Raw genomic sequence first — 21,606 nt, 5'->3', positions numbered from 1 at the left:
AGTAATATTTTTAAGAGATGTTTTATAATTATGCAACTTTTCAAGATTATCTGAATAATTATCTTATGAAAAAATTCAACAGAATTACTCTGTTTTTGGATATTAATGAAAGGGAGAGGTAAGAGAAAACCTTAATGATGAATTTATCAAATATTGTACCAAGATAATCGTCTTTACACATTTGACACAATCTTTTTATTATTATATGTATATAACTAATTAGACGGTAATTATTCAAATTCGAAGATAAGCTATATATAATTTGGCTAAATGATAAATCAGAAACTTTATTTATAAAGTCATATGTGTGTACAAAAATATATTTTATTCTTGAGAAATAAAATCAGAATGACAATTAGGTATTTGCTTATTATATGAATCACGTTTTGTTTAGATGTCCTGTGCTTCTTTTTTCTTATGCTGGTTTGTTCTATACCTAGCTATGCTTTTGATAATTTCACCATGTCTCGTTCCTTATAGTCTGATATCTAGTTCCTTTTTTTAAAATGTTTTTTTCAGGCTATCGGTTTTGTGAGGAAGCTAGCTTTTAATTATGGACAGGATAAGTCAGTTGCCAGATGAGCTTCTACTGAAAATATTGGCCTTACTTCCTAGTATGAAAGATGTTGTGGACACTATGCTTTTGTCAAAACGATGGCAGTTTCTTTGGATGATGGTTCCAACAATCAAATACAATGATACGCTTGATAGGTATAGTAAGCACAAGTACGGAAGCTTTTCATTGTTTGTAGACAAATCTTTTTCTAAGCACGAGGCTCCCATTATAGAAACTTTACTTTTTAAACTTGATCATATCTCTGGTTGCGGGAACATTCAAGCGTGGATGAGATCTGCTGATAAACGTTGTGTGCGTGAGCTGATTATCCAGATCGATACTCTTACTTTTAAAAAGCCAGTCTCACTTCCTTGGAGCTTGTTCAGTGGGGGGTGTAGAATGCTTGTGACCTTGAAACTAACTAATGCGGTTCTTGTGGATGATTTTACTTCACAAATTTCTTTCCCATCCCTCAAAACGTTGAGTCTTGAGTCCATGAAGTATCCAAGTGGTGAATTTGTCAAGAAGCTTTTATCCAACTGTCATGTCCTTGAAAACTTGGTTGTGGAGCAATGTCATGTTGACAGTGTTAACATTTTCACTGTTATTGTGCCTTGTCTAAAGAGTTTAGTCATGAAGACATTAAATACCAGAGTTGGAAATGATGCTCAAGGATTTGTTATAGATGCTCCTTCTTTGGAAAAATTCAACATTCTTCATTCGAGTGGGTTTTGTATCTTTGAGAATGATATGACTAAGGTTGTGGATGCAAATCTTGTCGTTGTTAATTGGAAGTTATGGAAGAAGTTGGGTTCTATTGCTTCGTTCAAGCGCCTTTATCTGTGCGTGCCATCCTCAAAGGTAATATATGTGATGTTGTTTCCATCCTTCTGCCCTCTCTGTTCTTGGTTTTCTATCTAAATAATGAATATGGTCTCTAAAAATATGGCCGCATCCTCAAAGATAATACAATAGAACATCTATAAACTAATACTCGATAAATTAATAATTTCTACAAATTAATAAATTTTGTCAGTCCCAATTTGGGCCGGTTCAAAATTTGATACAAATCGATAAAATAATAAGATAATATTTTTTTAGGAAATTCTATATAAATATATAGTCCCATTAAAATTATAAATTAATAATTTATATGTATATATATTTAATATAAGTAAAAACCTATTATTATATTGTTTGTTTTATATTCACAATGAAATTATCTTTATATTTCCTTAACACTTAATAGATTTTTGATGAAATTTAGTAATATTATATGTAAAATATATATTATATACATCAAATAATATAACAAAAATATTATAAATGTCAAATTAAAAAAAATAACAATTAATGTCTATACATTAAATCAAATATTTTTTATCTTAGAATAAATATATTTTAAAATAAAAAATATAAATAAAGAAATTTTTGTAAATTAATATCTCTATAAATTAGTAAAATTTCAAAGTCTTAATATTATGAATTTATAGAGGTTGTACTGTATAATGAAAAAGGTTTCAATAATGAATAAGGTCTCTAATATGTCTGTCATATCTTCTAAACGTTTTATGTTATTTAAATTTGAAAGCCCTTATATAATCCATTACAAAAATAGAGTTCTCTTGTGATGAAAACTATTGTTTATTATGATTTTTTTTTGGTCAAAATTGTTTATTACGATATGTACATGGAATTATATATATATATATATATATATATATATATATATATATATATATAATCAAGATATTAAATACATAATTTTTTTTTTTTTGGCATGAATGTCATGTACTTAATCAAAACTATTGTAAACTATTGATCATGCATTTAATTAATGCTATCTTGGTGCATGCAGGATGTGTATACTGCTCGTAGTGTCTTCACCAGTCTTGTACATTTGAAGATATGCACATGTGAGACAGAATGGGTAAATCTACTTATGCGTGTGCTCGGAGATTCTCCAAATTTACGAGCTCTCAAACTTGACCAGGTATATATTTGATTAAGGTTATTTATCAAGTAGTTTTTCAGTATGATTGATCTAGTGCATTGTGCTTTGTATCCTGTTTATATCAGTGCCATCCCCTTCGATCTTATGAGCCACGCCCATGCTGGAACCCGTCATGGAATGAACCGAGCTCAGTTCCTGAATGTTTGTTATCAAATCTTGAAACTTTTGAATGGGTAACATATGAAGGAGCAGAAGAAGAGATAGAAGTAGTAGCGTTTGTTTTTAGAAGCGCGAAGTATTTAAAGAAGGCAGCTATTAATATTCACAGTAAAACCAATGACACTGACAAGAAACTTGAGGTGATCAAGGAGTTGTTCTCTTCATCGAGGGGTTCACCAGCCTGTGTGCTTGAGTTACGCTAAAGTTAGTAGTGAGAATCAAGTAACATCTTGTTGGTTAGTTTGCAGATCTGACTTTTTAGACAAGAAAGTACAACTTGTTATGTTATTATTTGCTACATTTATAGCTCATTCAGTTTGAAACTGTTTGGTTCAGTTATCTTCTGCGGCAAATAAATTGTGTTATACGATCCATTATTGGTATATTATATTTATTGACTATCGTTATTTTATCGATATTTTATGAATTGTAACTGTTTCTAACCCTATCAGTACCACTAGATTCTTTTTAATCTATGACTTAAAAAAGTGCTAGATTTCAAATTTAAATTGTCTTATGATGGTTGATTATTATTAGAGAAGATTTTGATAAAAAATATACACTTTTGAATAAAAAATGAAACAAAAAATTAGTATTCAATACATCTTCTGTCAATATAGATATTGAAATAAGATAATTTATAATATTAATTTAAAATTGTATCTAATAAATTAAATTTAAAAAACTAACATTAGTATCAAAATTTATTGGGTACATATATTAGTCCACATGATGGCCCACATCTAGTTTGATTCTTATATAAAATCTCGTCTTGTTTAGATTTCCAGTGCTTCTCTTTCTTTATATTGGTTTGTTCTATACCTAGCTAGGGTTTTGATTTTTCACAGTGTGTCGTTGCTGAGATTCTGATATCTAGTTTCGTTTTTGTAATGTTTTCAGGAGATCGGTATTGTTCGGAAGCTAGATCTTAATTATGGACAAGATCAGTCAGTTGCCTGATGAGCTGCTACTGAAAATATTGGCAATGCTTCCCACCATGAAAGAAGTTGTGGACACTATGCTTTTGTCAAAACGATGGCAGTTTCTTTGGATGATGGTTCCAAGAATCAAATACAATGATACCTATAAGAACCCCAAGTATGGAAGCTTTTCTCTGTTTGTAGACAGATCTTTCTTTAGGCACGAGGCTCCAGTTATAGAAGCTTTGCATTTCAAACTTGGTAGTATTTGTGGTAGTGAGGATATTCAAGCGTGGATGAGATCTGCTGATAAACGTTGTGTGCGTGAGCTGACTATTCAGATTGATACTTTTACTGATAAAGATTCAGTCTTACTTCCTTGGAGCTTGTATGGTGGGGGATGTAGAATTCTTGTGACCTTGAATCTAATTAATGCAGTTCTCGTGGATGATTTTACTTCACCAATTTCTTTCCCATCCCTCAAAACGTTGAGTCTTAAATCCATGAAGTATCCAAGTGGAGAATTTGTCAAGAATCTGTTATCCAAATGTCATGTCCTTGAAGACTTGGTTGTGGAGCAATGTCAAGCTGACAATGTTAACATTTTCACTGTTATCGTCTCTTCTCTAAAGAGTTTAGTAATGAAGACACTAGATAACAGAGTTGGAAACGATACTGAAGGGTTTGTGATAGATGCTCCTTTTTTGGAAAACTTGGACATTTTTCATTCGAGTGGATTTTGTATCTTTGAGAATGTTATGTCTAAGATTTTGGATGCAAATGTTGTCGTTAATTCTTGGAAGTTATGGAAGAAGTTGGGTTCTATTGCTTCCTTCAAGCGTCTTTATCTTTGCGTACCATCCTCAAAGGTAGTATATATGCTGTTGTTTTCATCCTTCTGCCCTCTTTGTTCTTGGTTTTCTCTTTGAGTCTAAACAATGAATAAGGTCTCTAGTATTTCAAAAAAAAAAAAAAAAAGAATGAGGTCTCTAATCCATTACGAATAATAGAGTTGTCTTGTGATGAAAACTATTGCTTATTATGATTTATAAATGGAGTTAAATATTATATGAATACAATGATCATATTAAACACATAAATGTTCTTTTTTGCATGAATGTCATTTACTTAATCAAAACTATTGTAAACTATTGATCATGCAGTTAATGCAATCGTGGTATATGCAGGATGTTTATCCTGCCGGTAGTGTCTTCACCAGTCTTGTACATTTCAAGATATGCACATGTGAGACAGAATGGGTGAATCTACTTATGTGTGTTCTCAGGGATTCTCCTAATTTACGGTCTCTCAAGCTTCAACAGGTACATATATTTGAATAAGGTTTACTATCCAGTAGTTTATCGGTATAATTAATTGATCTAGTGCATCGTACTTTTTAATCCTGTTTATATCAGTGTCATTTCCTTCGATCTGAAAAGCCACGCCCATGCTGGAACCCGTCCTGGAATGAACCGAGTTCAGTTCCTGAATGTTTTTTATCAAGTCTTGAAACTTTTGAATGGGTACATTATGAAGGAGCACAAGAAGAGAAAGAAGCAGTAGCGTTTGTTTTTAGAAGCGCAAAGTGTTTAAAGAAAGCAACTATTAATATCTACAGTAAAACAAATGACATTCACAAGAAACTTGAGGTGATCAAGGAGTTGTTCTCCTCAACAAGGCTTTCACCAGCCTGCCAGCTTGAGTTACGCTAAAGTTATGAGTGAGAATCAAGTAACATCTTTTGGTTAGTTTCTAGAGCTGAATCTTAGACAAGAAAGTACAACTTGTTTTGTTTTTATTTTCTACATTTATAGCTCATTCAATTTGAACAGTTTGGTTCAGGTATCTCCTGCGGCAAATGAATTGATAAGACTTTATACCCATTTTTTTCTTTCACAGAAAATCCAATATTAGAATGCATCTAGACGTTAGGTCAAAAGGTCAAATGTTGAAGTAAGGTAATTACATATGTTTCAAGTATATTTTGCCAAAATTATGCGTCACATTACATTCAGCATAGTTTTGAAGATTTTTAATATAAACTAAATAATAGGTCAATGATATTTACAAAAATAAAATTTAAGAACTTTGGTCAATCTTTAGCATATTCGTACATAACTTATACTCTCTCAGTCTCTCTATATAATTTTAAATGGCTTTAAACGTTTTTGCACAAATATTAAAAAATATAAATTTTATGTAATTTATCCTGGTTACATAAAAGTAACATTAAATAAAATTAATTCGGTCAATAAAAAAAATATAATATTTTATAATTGGTCACAAATTTTAAATTACATTAAATTTTATTTTGAATAGTGAAAACACCATTTATTATGAAACAAAATAAAAATCAGTAAACACCGCTTAAAAGTGATACGAACAGAGTATATATATATTTATATTATACCAGATGAAGTTGTACTATTCCATATTATATATTTAGATTCTCTCTTATACATCTGTTAAATCAAATCACCATAATTATCAATTTTGAATAGTATAGATATTTATTATCATTATGAATTACAAATACCAATTTGTAATAGCCTATTTGAATTGTTTTTAATTGGTTTCAAGGAAATATATCAGCTACATTTCTATGTAACATTCCAAAGAAAATTTAAACATAAATTTTTTTCTTTCTAAAATAATTAAAAATTGAATTAACAAAAAAAGTAATCAACCCTTGCGCTTGGGAATCAATTTACATTCAAAATTTGCTATTTCTATTAAACAGTTTTTCTTTAACCTTTGTTCTTTCATAATACTTCTAAACTAGGTGTGGGTTCGCACTTTGTGCGAATTAATATATATTTTAATAATTTTAGTTTAATATTATTTTTATATTTATACTAATGTATTTAATTAGATAAAAATATTAATTTTTGTGTTTTTCTGTCTTTTTAACCAAATTTCAATTATTTATTGTGTGATTTATTGTTTATACATGTTTCTTATATTTAGAAATTGAATCTCAATTTAAATGAGTTTCTTTTAATATTAAAGAGTCTAATTTAAAAAAAAAATCTTTATTTTATTAGTATATGTTCTTGGCCACATAGAACTATGGAGAGAACTTGAATAAAACTCAATAATACATATCACCGTGATTTTCATGATTAGTTTAAAGAAATCTGATACTTGGTTTGCATACAAGACCCAATGTACATGTTAAACAGGCATCATTAAATATTAAAAATTTAAATTGGTGTCATGTCATAATAATAGAACAATATTAATTAAAGTAAACTCTGAAAAATTTATATTGTGTCACGAATAGTCAATTCTAACTTAGTTAAAGATCTTCCTTCTGCAATGAGATATTTCAAAGGTTCAACATTCACAACTTCGCCAATAATATCTAAAACACACAACATTAGAAAGAAGAACTCGTGAACAAACATATCATAAATAAGACACATAAAAAAAAATAAAATATGATATAGAAAATATACCGACTAAAAATTCATTTTCATATTGACGTCCCTATATTTCTTTAAATTCTTTGAAATCATTATTTGTTGACTCTTTTGGAAAATCATCACATGGTATGATTTTGGTTGTTATATAAAAATTTATCTTAAAAATCAGAGGAGTCTTTTTATATTTTATGGTATAATCACCGAAAGTGAAATTATGCAGAATAAAAAAATCCCGTTGAGATAACGTATATATAAAATCACACCAAAAAACAAGTCGCCAAAAGAATATTTTTTAATAGAAGCATGAGTCCTAGTTCCCTACAAATTAAATTTCAAATAAGTGACTAACATCAAATCATATAATTAATGTGAATCAAAAATGAAATAAATTAATATATTTACAACGGCATCAATACCAGTTCAATTGAAACAAATTTTGACTTTTTCATGATTCTAAAGTATCAACACCTTTACTCTAATTTTATAGTAATCTTTAGCCGACTTAATAACTCTAATAAGAAAAAGTGAAATGGAGTTCTTTTTCAAAAAGACAACATTTGAAAGTGTTTCATATTATTTAAAAATGAAGCTTTGTAAGTTTTGTGTGTATTTCCCATCAAACGTATGATGAGAATATATACTATCATAGCATAGAGTTGGCACATAATTATAATACATTATTAAGATGGATACTAAGATAAAGTCGGCATCATAATTCTTTGTATTAACATTTACATACTACTATAACTATAATACAAGATAGACTAAGATAAATATCACTTATCCATTATCTATATTATCATTAAACAATAAAGTATAATAAAAGATAGATTATGTTCCACATCCAGTAACAAATATAATTTTAAATTACCAGTAACAAATATGATTTTAAAACAAAATATATAATAAGGATTGGTTCTAACTCGTCAAAGTTACAAAATTTATTTAAAATTTATATATCTAATTAAAAATCTTGAAATAGTTATATTATTTAAATTAATAAATTAATGACTGAGAGAAAACTGATAATAAATTAATTACTTAGCTAAATCCTAATAAAAACATGAAAAATAACAAAATTAAGTAAAATTATGGAGAACATGACAAATAAACAAAATCAAAATAATTATATATCTAGTTACAAAGTTTATAGTTATATTATTTAAATTAACAAATTAATTACTCAGCTAAAAAGTAATAATAATTTAATGACTATACTATAACCTAATAAAAATATGACAAATAAACAAAACTAACTAAAATCATGGAGAATATAACACATAAGCAATATAAAAATAATTATATACATGGTTACAAATTTCATAGTTATATTATTTAAATTAATAAATAATTGACTCAGAAAAAAACTATTGATAAATTAATGACCCATCCTAAATCTAAATAAAACATGACAATTAAGCAAAATTAACTAAAATCATGGAAATAGTGACAAATAAGTAAAATCTCTTCATAAATAATAGTATAGATTTGTTTGGCCTGAACAATATATCGCAATTAGCTCAACTCACTAAAGGTGGTATATTTACTCACCATGTTTAGCATCAGGATTTCAATGATTAATCTTGTTTAAAACTCATATATATAATGATTGATTCTATATTAATGCATAGACCGAGTTAAAGTCTTGTATTCTTCATTTTCTTGTTAGTTTGTAAACACATTATTAATCCCAAGTTCTCTTCTTGCTGCTTCAAATGTGCATCATTAATTCATTATCGTCTTTACACATGTAACACAATCTTTTTATTATTATTATATGCATAACTAATTAGATGATAATGATTCAAACACAAAGATTAGCTATAGTTAGGCTAAATGATAAATTAGAAACTTGATTTATAAAGTCATATTTTAACAAAAAGTATTCATTTTATTATTGAGAAATAAAATCAGAATGACAATTAGGTATTTGAGAATCCCGTCTTGTTTAGATTTCCTGTGCTTCTCTTTTCTTATATTGGTGTGTTCTATACCTGGCTAGGGTTTTTTATCGTTTCGTTTTTCGAATGTTTTTCAGGCGATAGGTTCTGTCCTGAAGCTGCTCTTAATTATGGACAGGATAAGTCAGTTGCCCGATGAGCTTCTACTGAAAATATTGGCAATGCTTCCCACCATGAAAGAAGTTGTGGACACTATGCTTTTGTCAAAACGATGGCAGTTTCTTTGGATGATGGTTCCAAGAATCAAATACAAAGATACCTATAAGAACCCCAAGTACGGAAGCTTTTCTCTGTTTGTAGACAGATCTTTCTTTTGGCACGAGGCTCCAGTTATAGAAGCTTTGCATTTCAAACTTGGTAGTATTTGTGGTAGTGAAGATATTCAAGCGTGGATGAGAGCTGCTGATAAACGTTGTGTGCGTGAGCTGACTATCAAGATTTATACTGATAGTGATTCAGTCTTACTTCCTTGGAGCATGTATAGAGGGGGATGTAGCATGCTTGTGACCTTGAATATGCGAAATGCAGTTCTTGTGGATGATCTTGATTCACCAATTTCGTTCCCATCCCTCAGAACGTTGAGTCTTGAGTCCATGAAGTATCCAAGTGGTGAATTTGTCAAGAAGCTTTTATCCAACTGCCATGTCCTTGAAAACTTGGTTGTGGAACAATGCGAAGCTGACAATGCTACCATTTTCACTGTTATCGTGCCTTCTTTAAAGAGTTTAGTCTTGAAAACATTAGAAAACAAACTTGGAAACGATGCTCATGGGTTTGTGATAGATGCTCCTTCTTTGGAAAATTTCGACATTTTTCATTTTAGTGGGTTTTGTACCTTTGAGAGCAATATGAGTAAGATTGTGGAGGCAAAACTTGTCCTTAATACTTGGAAGTTATGGAAGAAGTTGGGTTCTATTGCTTCGTTCAAGCGCCTTTATCTGTGCCTACCATCCTTAAACGTAATATATATATATATATATATATATATATATATTTATTTATATGTGTTGTGATCAAAACTATTGAGATTACATTTGACCATGCACTTAATGCCATTCTTGTTGCATGTAGGATATGTATCCTGCCGGTAGTGTCTTCTCCAGTCTTGTGCATTTGAAGATATGCACATGTGAGACAGAATGGGTGAGTACTTATGCGTGTGCTCAAAGATTCTCCTATTCTTCGAGCTCTCAAACTTCACCAGGTATGTATATAAGTATATTTGAATAAGGTTATATTATCCAGTAGTTTATAAGTATGATTGATGATCTAGTGCATTGTACTTTGTATCAGTGTCATTTCCTTCGATCTAAGGAGCCGCGCCCATGCTGGAACCCGGCATGGAATGAACCGAGTTCAGTTCCTGAATGTTTGTTATCAAGTATTGAAACTTTCGAATGGGTAAAATACGAAGGAGCAGAAGAAGAGAAAGAAGTAGTAGCATTTGTTTTTAGAAGCGCAAAGTGTTTAAAGAAGGCAACCATTCATTTCCACAGTAAAACCAATGACACTGACAAGAAACTTGAGGTGATCAAGGAGTTGTTCTCGTCGTCGAGGCGTTCGCCAGCCTGTCAGCTTGAGTTCCGCTGAATTTATGAGTATGAGTCAGTGTGAGGCTTCCAGATCTGAATCTTAGAAATAAAGTACAATTTGTTATGTTTTTATTTGCTACATTTATAGCTCATTCAATTTGAAACTGTTTGGTTCAGTTACCGTCTGCGGCAAATGAATTGTTAGACTTTTCCACAAAAAGTTTATTTTTGTTCTTTCTCAGAAATAAGATGAATCTAGTAGTTAATTAGGTCAAGAGCCCAAATGCTGAAGTAAGATAATAAGCATATTTGCCAAAATTTTATACTATGAAGAAGTATCATACCATATGAGTTATTTTTGGGTTTACCCCCTAGAGTGAACCGTTAAGTTTACCCTCTAGGGTGAACTTCACCATCCAATAGGATTTCATTATTTCAAATTCGATATCTTTAAAAAAAAAGAAACAAAATATTATCGAGTTATATTATGTTTTTAAAATAAAAAAGTGAAAAAATAGCAGCTACAGAAAAAAAGAATTAAAAAAATCTTTTTAACGTCGTCAGCAAAACACTAAACCCTAAATCCTAATCCCTAAACCCTAAATCCTAAACCCTAAACCCTTGGGTAAACCTAAACCCTTGGGTAAACCCTAAACCCTTGGGTAAACTCTAAACCCTTGGGTAAATCCTAAACTCTAAATAAAAACACTAAACCCTAAAACTCTAAACCCTAAATCCTAAACCCTAAACCCTTGAGTGTTTTAGTGTTTATTGATTTTGATTTAGAGTTTAAGATTTATCCTAGAGTTTAAGATTTATCCTAGAGTTTAGGGTTTACCCAAGGGTTTAGGGTTTAGGATTTACGGTTTAGGGATTAGGATTTAGGGTTTAATGTTTTGCTGATGACGTTAAAAATATTTTTTTTTTGTAATTACTACTATTTTTAATTTATTTTTTTACCTTTTAATTTTAAAAAGATAATATAATGTGACAATATTTTGTTTCTTTTTTTAAAAGATATCGAATATAAAATAACACAATCCTATTGGTTGGTGAACCCCTACCCAATAAAAAGTCATACCATATTATATATTTAGATTCTTTGGCGTACATGCGTTAAATAAAATCTCCATGAATTTAAAATTTTCAATAGTTTAGTGATAAAGGATAAGTTTAATCCTTAAGTGTTGTAGTACTTAAGATGTCAATCCAATCTCTAGTGATTCTAAGCACTAAGAATGCAAGCCATTTATCTCAATCTAAGTGCAATCAAATGATGTTTGTTTGTAACAAGTAATAATGCGAAATAACTTGAGTTTTAATTCAAATATAACAAAGAAGAACCAATGGGTATATAGGCAATTGATTTCAAGGTGATAGTTCTAAATCAAGGCGTCTAACTTCAAATAATCTTAACTTTCTATAGGTCTAGATTTCATTCAATTTAGATTAATCCACTCCCGTGGTAGAAACCCTTATGCAATTATGAACTAAACATCAACTTCCGTTCGTTTTGTTCACTCAAACATACATTAAGTTCTAGTCTACTAACCATCTAGCAATCCTAACAACAATTCCTTGGTTATTCAAGCTAGAGCTTTACTAGGTCCATTCAAGCATTATGCAAACACTTTCGATGCCCTACAAACACTTAGAATCTAAATTAAAATGGCCAAAATTAATCTAGCATTAAGAATACTTAGTAAGCATAGAAATCTAAGCATTTAAGCATTAGAACACCTTAACTCTTCCCTAATCACCCATTAATCTACCTAACCCATTGATCCTAAGGGTGATTACTCACTAATCATCTTGTTTACACTTAATCCCATGATGGATAGAAGCATAACCAAGATGATATGATATATGAAAACAAAAAAACAGAAATTAGATGAAGAGAATGGCTAAAGGAAAACAAGACTTTATAACATAAACTTCAAGAACACTCCAAGAACAAATGTTTTTTCTCAAACTCTCAAAATACAAAATATGAAACTATAAAACTTTCACTCTCTACTCTTTGTTGTATTGTACTCTGTGTATTGTGTCTTCCTCCTTCCTCTTGGAGTCTCTTTTATAGCCTAAGTAAAGGAGGATGACAACACATCCATCATGTGAAAGCATAAAGCATAAAACACACTCATAAAAGTTATTCTCCACTTTCTTCCATTATAGAACACCTTTTGCCCCTTCATATGGCCAAAGTAGTCTTGCCTCTTCAGAAAAGGTAGAGAAAGTTAGGCCAAAAGAACCACCAAACTCATGATAGACAACCCATCCCCCATGTTGCAACCTTTAAAGAGATAAAACTCACTCATTAAAGTTTTCTCCACTTTCTCCATGTTGCACACACCTTTAGAATACCAAAAATAAGAAGAATAATGAATAGTAATGAGTTTTATAGGTTTTAAGTGAATAAAAATGAGTCTAAAGGCTTAAAATTCGAAGGCTATTGTTGATGTTGCTAGGGTGGCCGCTAGGAATGTCATACTGATATGTGTGTAGTATTTTGATCATAAATCCCTCAATACAGCTCCAAACGACTTGAAACCACCTCCATTGTAAAGCTAACTCAATTTACCATGTCTTCCCAAAAGACAAGTTTCAAAAGATATCTTTAAGACCTTCATCCATGCTTGTCTTTCACACGTTCGGTTCAAGACTCCTCGAAAGCTCCTTTTGTGCTCTAATCACCTCCAAAACTCCAAACAATTCATCCAACACCCACAAGATGCAAATGTACATGCAATAGACTCTAAATGCAAATAAATGTAAGGTTAATGCATGAATATATATGAAATAACAAAGCTAAAACTATGCAAAATCACAACACATCAACTCCCCCACACTAGTCCTTTACTTGTCTTCAAGTAAACTTTCAAGAATATGGGAAGTGATGTTTCAATACACACATGGAAATTCATGACCTTAAGAAACTCTTCAATGCCATCGTTGTGATATCTTTACAAAATCATACCAAATAGCAAGAGCAAAATGTTTTTATTAGCTCTAACTTCTCTAGGCCTATCAATTCCTTTGATCTTTTAACTCATTATCATGAATCCTCAAATCAACCAACTCTCACATTCAATAAGAAATATCATAAGTGAATTCTCGCAAATTGCCAATTGGTCCAAATCATTTGGTTTGGTGAGAAAAAATGGCTTAATGTGAAGAATGAGAAGGGTCCAAATACTTTTTGCTATGGTGACTTACACTCAAGAATAGGAGCTTGATCATTATGCAAAATTTATCTAAGAAAAGAAGCAATTAATGCATACATAAATCGGTTCTCATCATTCTACCCTTTTCCTAGACAATTTTTAAGTTCTACCCTTTCTTTTCTTCATCTCAAATCCCAAATATACACCCATTTTCATCTCTTACCCAATGAACACTCTTTTCTTTTCTTTTCTTTTCTTTGTCTTAACAACTATGTATCTTAGCTCAAAATTTTCTTTTCCCCATTCTTTTTTTTTTCTTTTTGGGGTTTTTATTGACACAATCTGAGCTATCTTCTTAATTTTTTTTTTTTTTAGTTGTTTTAGACACACTTTTTGATTCATTTCCTTTACATAATCTTTCCCAATTCAATCCCCAAGATCAAAATAATTAAAGCACATCATTCCAACCACCATCCTAGATGCTAGCCCAAAAGAGGTCCTAATGCTAGCAAGAGATGAGAACAAATCAATGTCGCTCCTAATACTTTCAAGATTTTGCACATGACAAGCTTTCACAAAAAGACCTCACTCAACAATTAATGATGGTTTGAAAGAAGGGAAGGGTTTAGGGTATGGACTACCACTTGAGTTGTCAAAAAGATTGGTAAAACGGTTTATACAAGCTCAAGTGTGTGTAAAGCCATGATTTAGTACTCAAGAGACCATAAGCAAGAAGCATTAAGTTTATTTAAGTCAACTAAGATCGGAGTTGGTTTCAAAGAGTAAGATTCAATGAGTCTTAAGAGGAGTTTTCAAGGCTCGAAGTCTACAAGAAATTCAGAAGAAGCTCAAGCTACTTATTATGATTCAAAAGGGTATCAACAATGAGTTCATTGCATGAGTCCTTTGTAAGGATTTTACCTATGCATTCTATATGATCTAGACTCAAACCTAAAGATGCAAATGATATAACTAAATGTTTTTTTTTGTAATTTTTGGAATTTTGCAAATTTTTATGGATTTTCTATGCAAATGGATATGCAATGCTTATGACAAGTAAACAAAACAGAAAACATGTGAGATAAGTAGACTCTCCCCCCCCCCCACACTTACTTCACACAGTCTCTTGTGTGAGAGCAAGGTGAAAGAAGAGGTCTAGAAGAAACAAACATGAAAACTATATATTTCCAATGGTTGTAGAGACACTTAGCTTGGAGTTGCTAGATGGAGTTGAATAATTTTAACACTTGTAGGTTTGCTGGATGGCCATCTTTCTTCTTTGATTAAGTGGAGAATCACCTGAAAATTTTAAACACACTTATCAAACACACAAAAGAAAAACCACACAAGTTAAACAGTAATATATATAGGGATAGATGTGGGACTTCCTCCCAAGTGAGCTTGTTTTAAGTCTCTAGCTTGACTACCCCTTTTTGGTTTAGGCTTGTTTGGGATCGGTAAGTGGAACCGAGGTTCCTTCCTTCTCAGGTGTGGCCGCCATGTACAGCTTGACTCTTTGGCCATTCACTGTAAAGTCCCCACAGGTCTTGTTCCAAAGCACAATTGCTCCATATGGCCTCACTTCTTTGATCTTGAAAGGGCCGGACCATCTTGACTTAAGTTTTCCAGGGAACAACTTCAATCGAGAGTTGAAGAGCAACACTTGATCTCCAATGTTGAACTCCCTCTTCAGGATCTTCTTGTCATGGAATGCCTTGGTCTTTTCTTTGTAAATCCTTGAGTTCTCAAAAGCATCAAGTCGAATCTCATCAAGCTCATGGAGTTGGAAAAGTCTTTTCTCTTTGGCACTCTTGATGTCAAAGTTCAGCATCTTAACAGCCCATAATGCCTTGTACTCAAGCTCCACTGGCAGATGACAAGCTTTCCCATAGACAAGATTGAAGGGAGTGGTTCCCAAGGGTGTCTTGAAAGCAGTCTTATAGGCCCAAAGTGCATCATCAAGCTTTGTAAACCAATCCTTACTTGTTGTCCCCACAGTCTTCTCCAAAATGGACTTTATCTCCCTGTTGGAAATCTCAACTTGGCCACTTGTTTGGGGATGATAAGCAGTTGCCACCTTGTGCTTGACACCATTCTTCTTAAGAAGGTTCTCAAAAAGTTTGTTGATGAAGTGGGTGCCTCCATCACTGATCACAACTCTTGGGACTCCAAACCTTGGGAATATAATGCTCTTGAACATCTTGAGGACAACCTTAGCATCATTGGTTGGGCTGGCTATAGCTTCCACCCATTTGGAGACATAATCCACAGCAACAAGAATGTATTCATTACCATAGGAAGATGGGAATGGTCCCATGAAGTCAATGCCCCACACATCAAACACTTCCACTTCCAAGATAGGATTTTGAGGCATCTCATTTCTCTTGGTGATGTTCCCTCTCCTTTGGCATGGGTCACACCTTGACACAAACTCTTGTGTGTCTTTGAACATATGGGGCCACCAAAATCCTGCTTGTAGCACCTTGGAGACAGTCTTGAAGGTGGCAAAGTGACCTCCATAGGCTGATCCATGGCAGTGTGTGAGGATTCCTTCCACCTCCTCTTGAGCTACTACTCTTCTATAGATTTGATCTTTGCAAAGAGTGTAGAGGTAAGGCTCGTCCCAGTAGTATCTCTTCACATCCTTGAAGAACTTCTTCCTTGCATAGCCTGTCAGATTCAATGGTTCCCTTCCACATGCCAAGTAGTTCACTAGATCAGCATACCATGGGCCTGTTTCATCAATTGCCTTCATTTCTTCAATCTTCCTTCCAGTCTCACAAGCTGTGACCATTGCTTCTATAGCCATAATCTGTTCTTCAGGGAGTCCCTCATCAATAGGAATCCCACACTCCACTCTTAATCTTGAAAGGTGATCAGCTACACCATTCTCCACTCCTGGCTTGTCCTTGATTTCGAGATCAAACTCTTGTAGTATTAATATCCATCTGAGCAGCCTTGGCTTGGCATCCTTCTTGGCTAGTAGATGTCGTAGTGCAGCATGATCAGTGTATACAATGACCTTAGACCCTACCAGGTAGCTCCTGAACTTCTCGAAGGCATAGACAATTGCCAACAGCTCCTTCTCAGTTGTGGCATACTTCATTTGGGCATCATCAAGTGTTCTACTAGCATAGTAGATCACATGTGTCTTCTTGTCCTTCTTTTGCCCCAAGACTGCCCCCACAGCATAGTCACTGGCGTCGCACATGATTTCGAAGGGTAGACTCCAATCTGGTGGTTGAACTATTGGGGCACTGGTGAGCTCCTCCTTCAGCTTCTTAAAGGCTTCTAGGCATTCTTCATCAAAGTTGAAGATGATCTCCTTGCACAGCAGCTTGGTCAATGGTCTAGCTATTTTGGAGAAGTCTTTGATGAACCTTCTGTAGAAACCAGCATGGCCAAGGAAGCTTCTTATATCCTTCACTGTTCTTGGTGGAGCTAGACCAACCATGACATCTATCTTGGCTTTGTCCACTTCAATTCCTTTCTCAGAAACTTTGTGTCCAAGAACAATCCCTTCCTTGACCATGAAGTGACACTTCTCCCAATTGAGCACCAGGTTAGTGTCCTCACATCTCTGTAATACCCTGCAAAGATTTGACAAACAAGTAGCAAACGAAGAACCGTATACAGAAAAATCATCCATAAACACCTCCATTACATCCTCAATAAGATCAGAGAAAATTGACATCATTGCTCTTTGGAATGTTGCTGGTGCATTGCACAGTCCAAATGGCATCCTTCGATATGCAAAGATACCATAAGGACAAGTGAATGTCGTTTTCTCTTGGTCATTTGGGTGTATAGGGATTTGGAAAAATCCAGAGTATCCATCAAGGAAACAATAATAGGGATGGTTAGCTAGCCTCTCTAACATCATTTAGACATTTATTATCATTGTATTTATTAATCATAAACACCAATTTTTAGTAGCCATATTAAAACTTTTAAATTGATCATTCCTTAAATTTTGTTCCTTCATCATGCTTCTAAATTTGTTTGGCCTGAGCAATATCACTGTTGTGCAATTTGTTCAACACGTTAGGGATTATATTTTCACTCACCAAGTTCAGCTATGGCATTTTTTTTTGTAACAACAGTTTAGCTATGGCATTATATATGAGAAAAATGATAACCATAACTAATTAAACATCAGGATTCAATGATTTATCTTGTTCAAAACCCATATATATAATGATTGATTCTAGATCAATACATAGACCGAGCTAAAGTTTTGTATTTCTTCTTTCACAGAAAAAAAGTTATGTATTTTTCGAATTTTTTTTTGGGTTAGTTTGTGAACACCAAGGTGGCAAGGTAGTTTGCGAACACATTATTGAACAAACTAATGGATAGACTCGGTCCAATCCCGTCAAAAATAGGTTATCTACACTTCACGCGTTTATAAAGTTCAAATTTCTTTTAATATAAAATTTAACTAGATCTCGATCCGCTGTTTTCAATTCTAAATTAGTATATATTATAATATATATGTGTCTATCAATTTTTAAAATATAATAAGTTTACGGTATATTTTTTTCATTTAATAGATTATTTCCAACTTTCACATGTATTTGTATCTTCTTCTATATATATATTTTCGGATTATTATTTCAATATTAATATAGTAACTATATATATAAGGATTAGTAAAATATTGTTTTATTGTCATATTCAAAAATATTGTAACATTTCAAAAATTTAGAAATTTTTTTAAAAATTAAACTTTTCGCTTCACAGATTTATATTATCGAGTAAATAATTAAACATTTAGTTTTTGTTTAATTTTTAAAATAAACCTTATAGTTTAAAATTTGTTTTCATTGGTTTAAGATAGGAAAGATTAATCATTGTTAGATAATATGATTTTTGTTATTTAAAAAAGACTCTTCATAAATTTAAAATTTAACTTCGACAAATATTTAAATAATTAACATATGGAGGTATAGTATTACAACATTAAATTATATCTATTTAATTTATACTATCTATAAATCCAATGTATCATCTATTGTTTAAATTCAATTATTGATAGCTCAATAAAAATTTGTGGTAGACCCAAAATTCAAATGATAAGATTAGAGATTAAATGTAATATGACTTTCTAGGAATATGTACATTAGTTCCATTTTAAAAAAAAATCATACATGAATCAAGGTTGTGACTTCTGTTTTAATATACAAGATAATCAGAAAAGTCTACATCAAACGAATATTAACATTTGTAGATAGATACTTTATATTCCCTTGCAAGTAGCATATATAGTAGTCATCGTATATGACAAAAACAAATAGCATGGAAACGTAATTAGACAGAGACCACCACAAGCGTTGAAACAGCTGATGATAAATTAGTACTAATAAATCTCAAAATTAGTGAGGGCGAAAAAAGACTATAATTAACAAAAGTCTTAAAACAAGATTTATTAATTTAATAACAGAATACATGCTAATTAAGAAAAGTGAAGGAAGGAGTTGGGGGTTTAGAAGAAGACGTGGTTGGGTTGTTTCGTTTCCATCCACTCTTTCTTTCTTGTTTGTTTCTTCTCCAGCCCCCCTTCGCCAGACCAACAACAAAAGCTGAGCTTTTTGGGGGGTTTAATTTCTCCAGAAGAGTCATAACAAAGGTAGAACAAGATTTGAATTTTCTTGGGTCTTCAGAGAAGAAGCAGAAGACATTTAAAAGGTATGATCTTTTCTTCGTTCTGGGTTTTGTTTTCATGTTTTTAAGACAGGAGTAAACAAAAAGGTTTATGAAAGAAGCTTGACTTTTGTCTGAATCTCGTATTTGATTTGTTAAAATCATTAAATTTTGGATATTGATGACAAAGTTTACTCCTTGAAGATGGATACTATTGTAAAGTTCACGATTCCCTCGGGTTTTAGATCTGTATTTGAAGACATGATTTTTCATTGTGTGTTTGCAGGAGGAGGGAGACAATGGAGGAAACAATGGCGGCTAGGTACTGGTGTCACATGTGTTCACAGATGGTGAACCCAACAATGGAATCCGAGATCAAATGCCCCTTTTGCCAAAGCGGATTCATCGAAGAAATGAGCGGTAACGGTAACGGAGGAGGAGGCTTAAGAGACGTTCAAGACCCAGAAACAGAGTTTGGAACAACAGACCGTGCGATGACTCTATGGGCACCAATCTTGCTTGGAATGATGAGCAGTCCTCGGAGACGAAGAAGGTTCAGAAGAGCAGAGTTTGGCGAAGAAGAAGAAGACAACGAAGACGAATCCAACAATGTTGATCATCATCATAGAGCTAGGCGACACGGTGGAGAGATTGATTTGGACAGAGAGTTTGAATCTCTGTTAAGGAGAAGAAGAAGAAGCTCAGGGAATATACTTCAGCTCCTTCAAGGGATACGTGCAGGGATTGCTTCCGAGTACGAAAGCTCTGATAATAACGAGAGAGTCATCATGATCAATCCTTATAACCAGTCCCTCGTTGTTCGAGATCAAACGCAGACTCATTCTGCGTTGACTTCGCTTGGAGACTACTTCATCGGACCTGGTTTGGATCTATTGCTTCAGCATTTGGCTGAGAACGATCCCAACAGGCAAGGGACTCCGCCTGCTCGCAAAGAAGCCGTTGAAGCTTTGCCGACGGTTAAAGTGACGGAGCCGTTGCTGCAGTGTTCGGTTTGTTTGGATGAGTTTGAGAGAGGCGTGGAGGCTAAGGAGATGCCGTGTAAGCATAAGTTTCATGTCAAGTGTATTGTTCCGTGGCTTGAGATTCATAGCTCGTGTCCTGTTTGTCGGTTTGAGCTTCCTGCTGGGAATGATGATGATGATGATGAGAGTAAGGTTGTGTCTGAGAGAGGAGGAGCGAGAACGAGAGCTGTTCCTGAGAGTAGTGACAGAGAGGAGGTTGTTGAGAATGTGGAGAGAGGAAGAGAGGATGATGTGAGGAGTGGGAATGGGAGGAGGTTTTCGATTCCATGGCCGTTCAGTGGTTTCTTCTCTTCTTCTTCTTCGTCCTCTGGACCATCGCAGTCTGGTGAGAACAATGTGTACTCAAGATCTTATGGTTCTTCTCGCTGATAAAGGACCAAATGCCAAAACATCCAGAAACTAAGAATGTTGGTTCTGTTCTTGTTGTCTTGTCTTGTATTTTCTCATTTGTAGCTGGTCATTTTGTTTCTCTATTTCATTTCGCTGCTTTTATGTACATAACGATGATGTTCTTTTACTCAAGACTGTTGAAAATATTCCATGGAGGTATTATAATATGTTATTCTTCGTTTCAATCTTCTTTCATTGTTGCTGTACAGAGATGATCAAATTCGGTTTGCGTAATCTTAGTTTCTATTGTTTTCGTTATTATAATTGTGCCTCATATATCAAACTTATTAAGAATAAGTTTAACTTACATCCAAAAGTTAGTTCCAAATAGAGGATTACCACATATGTATATACTGTAAATAACTTTTCAAAGTTTTGATGTAAAACTTCAATATACCCATCTCATATTCGGTACTGTACATCTGAATGTGAAATTTTTGGGACTGAACATTTAAGGGTAGACCTGAGAAATTTTAAAAATTTAGACTGATAATAATCAAAAAATGAAATTTTCACATTTATGTATTTGTCTTTATGAGGTGGAACTTTAGTAAAAATGTTTAAACAAAAAAAAAAGATTTAATATTGGCATGAATGGGTTCTGGATAATGATTCAATCTCATTCATATACAGAGATGATCAAATTATGACAGTTCGTTTCTATTATTTTGTTTGAGACTTCGTTTACATGAAAATTATATTGTAGCCCACTCCCACATAGTGATGATTAAGTTTTTTTGTCGGCATTGATGTTGTATGGGGGGATGATTCATGAGCTGTCTCTTTCTTTTTGTCTTCA

The 21,606-nt window shown here is 32.8% G+C and overlaps 3 protein-coding genes and 1 pseudogene across 3 annotated transcripts; all 4 read left to right on the top strand.

The window, feature by feature from the left end:
• The first annotated feature begins 94 nt into the window (after positions 1 to 94).
• On the top strand, positions 95 to 2,932 carry LOC111213298 (probable FBD-associated F-box protein At1g32375). Its single transcript, XM_022715021.2, has 3 exons — positions 95 to 1,417; positions 2,415 to 2,549; positions 2,636 to 2,932. Exons 1-3 carry the CDS (start codon positions 554 to 556, stop codon positions 2,930 to 2,932), a joined length of 1,296 nt encoding a protein of 431 aa, XP_022570742.2. The 5' UTR covers positions 95 to 553.
• LOC111213296 (probable FBD-associated F-box protein At1g32375) lies at positions 2,703 to 5,940 on the top strand. Its single transcript, XM_022715019.2, has 3 exons — positions 2,703 to 4,518; positions 4,837 to 4,971; positions 5,065 to 5,940. The coding sequence occupies exons 1-3, from the start codon at positions 3,664 to 3,666 to the stop codon at positions 5,359 to 5,361; spliced, it is 1,287 nt and encodes a 428-aa protein (XP_022570740.2). The 5' UTR covers positions 2,703 to 3,663; the 3' UTR covers positions 5,362 to 5,940.
• Positions 5,941 to 8,373: 2,433 nt separating this feature from the next.
• Positions 8,374 to 11,037, top strand: LOC111213299 (annotated as a pseudogene).
• An 8,144-nt stretch (positions 11,038 to 19,181) lies between these two features.
• On the top strand, positions 19,182 to 20,992 carry LOC106387434 (E3 ubiquitin-protein ligase SIRP1-like). Its single transcript, XM_013827298.3, has 2 exons — positions 19,182 to 19,419; positions 19,661 to 20,992. The coding sequence occupies exon 2, from the start codon at positions 19,674 to 19,676 to the stop codon at positions 20,784 to 20,786; it is 1,113 nt and encodes a 370-aa protein (XP_013682752.2). The 5' UTR covers positions 19,182 to 19,419; positions 19,661 to 19,673; the 3' UTR covers positions 20,787 to 20,992.
• The last annotated feature ends 614 nt before the right edge of the window (positions 20,993 to 21,606 follow it).

Source organism: Brassica napus, chromosome C3 (assembly GCF_020379485.1).
Source record: "Brassica napus cultivar Da-Ae chromosome C3, Da-Ae, whole genome shotgun sequence".
Classification (NCBI taxonomy): Eukaryota; Viridiplantae; Streptophyta; class Magnoliopsida; order Brassicales; family Brassicaceae; genus Brassica; species Brassica napus.
The sequence above is the reverse complement of the archived record's forward strand: the minus strand, read 5'-3'. Positions and strand labels throughout refer to the sequence as shown.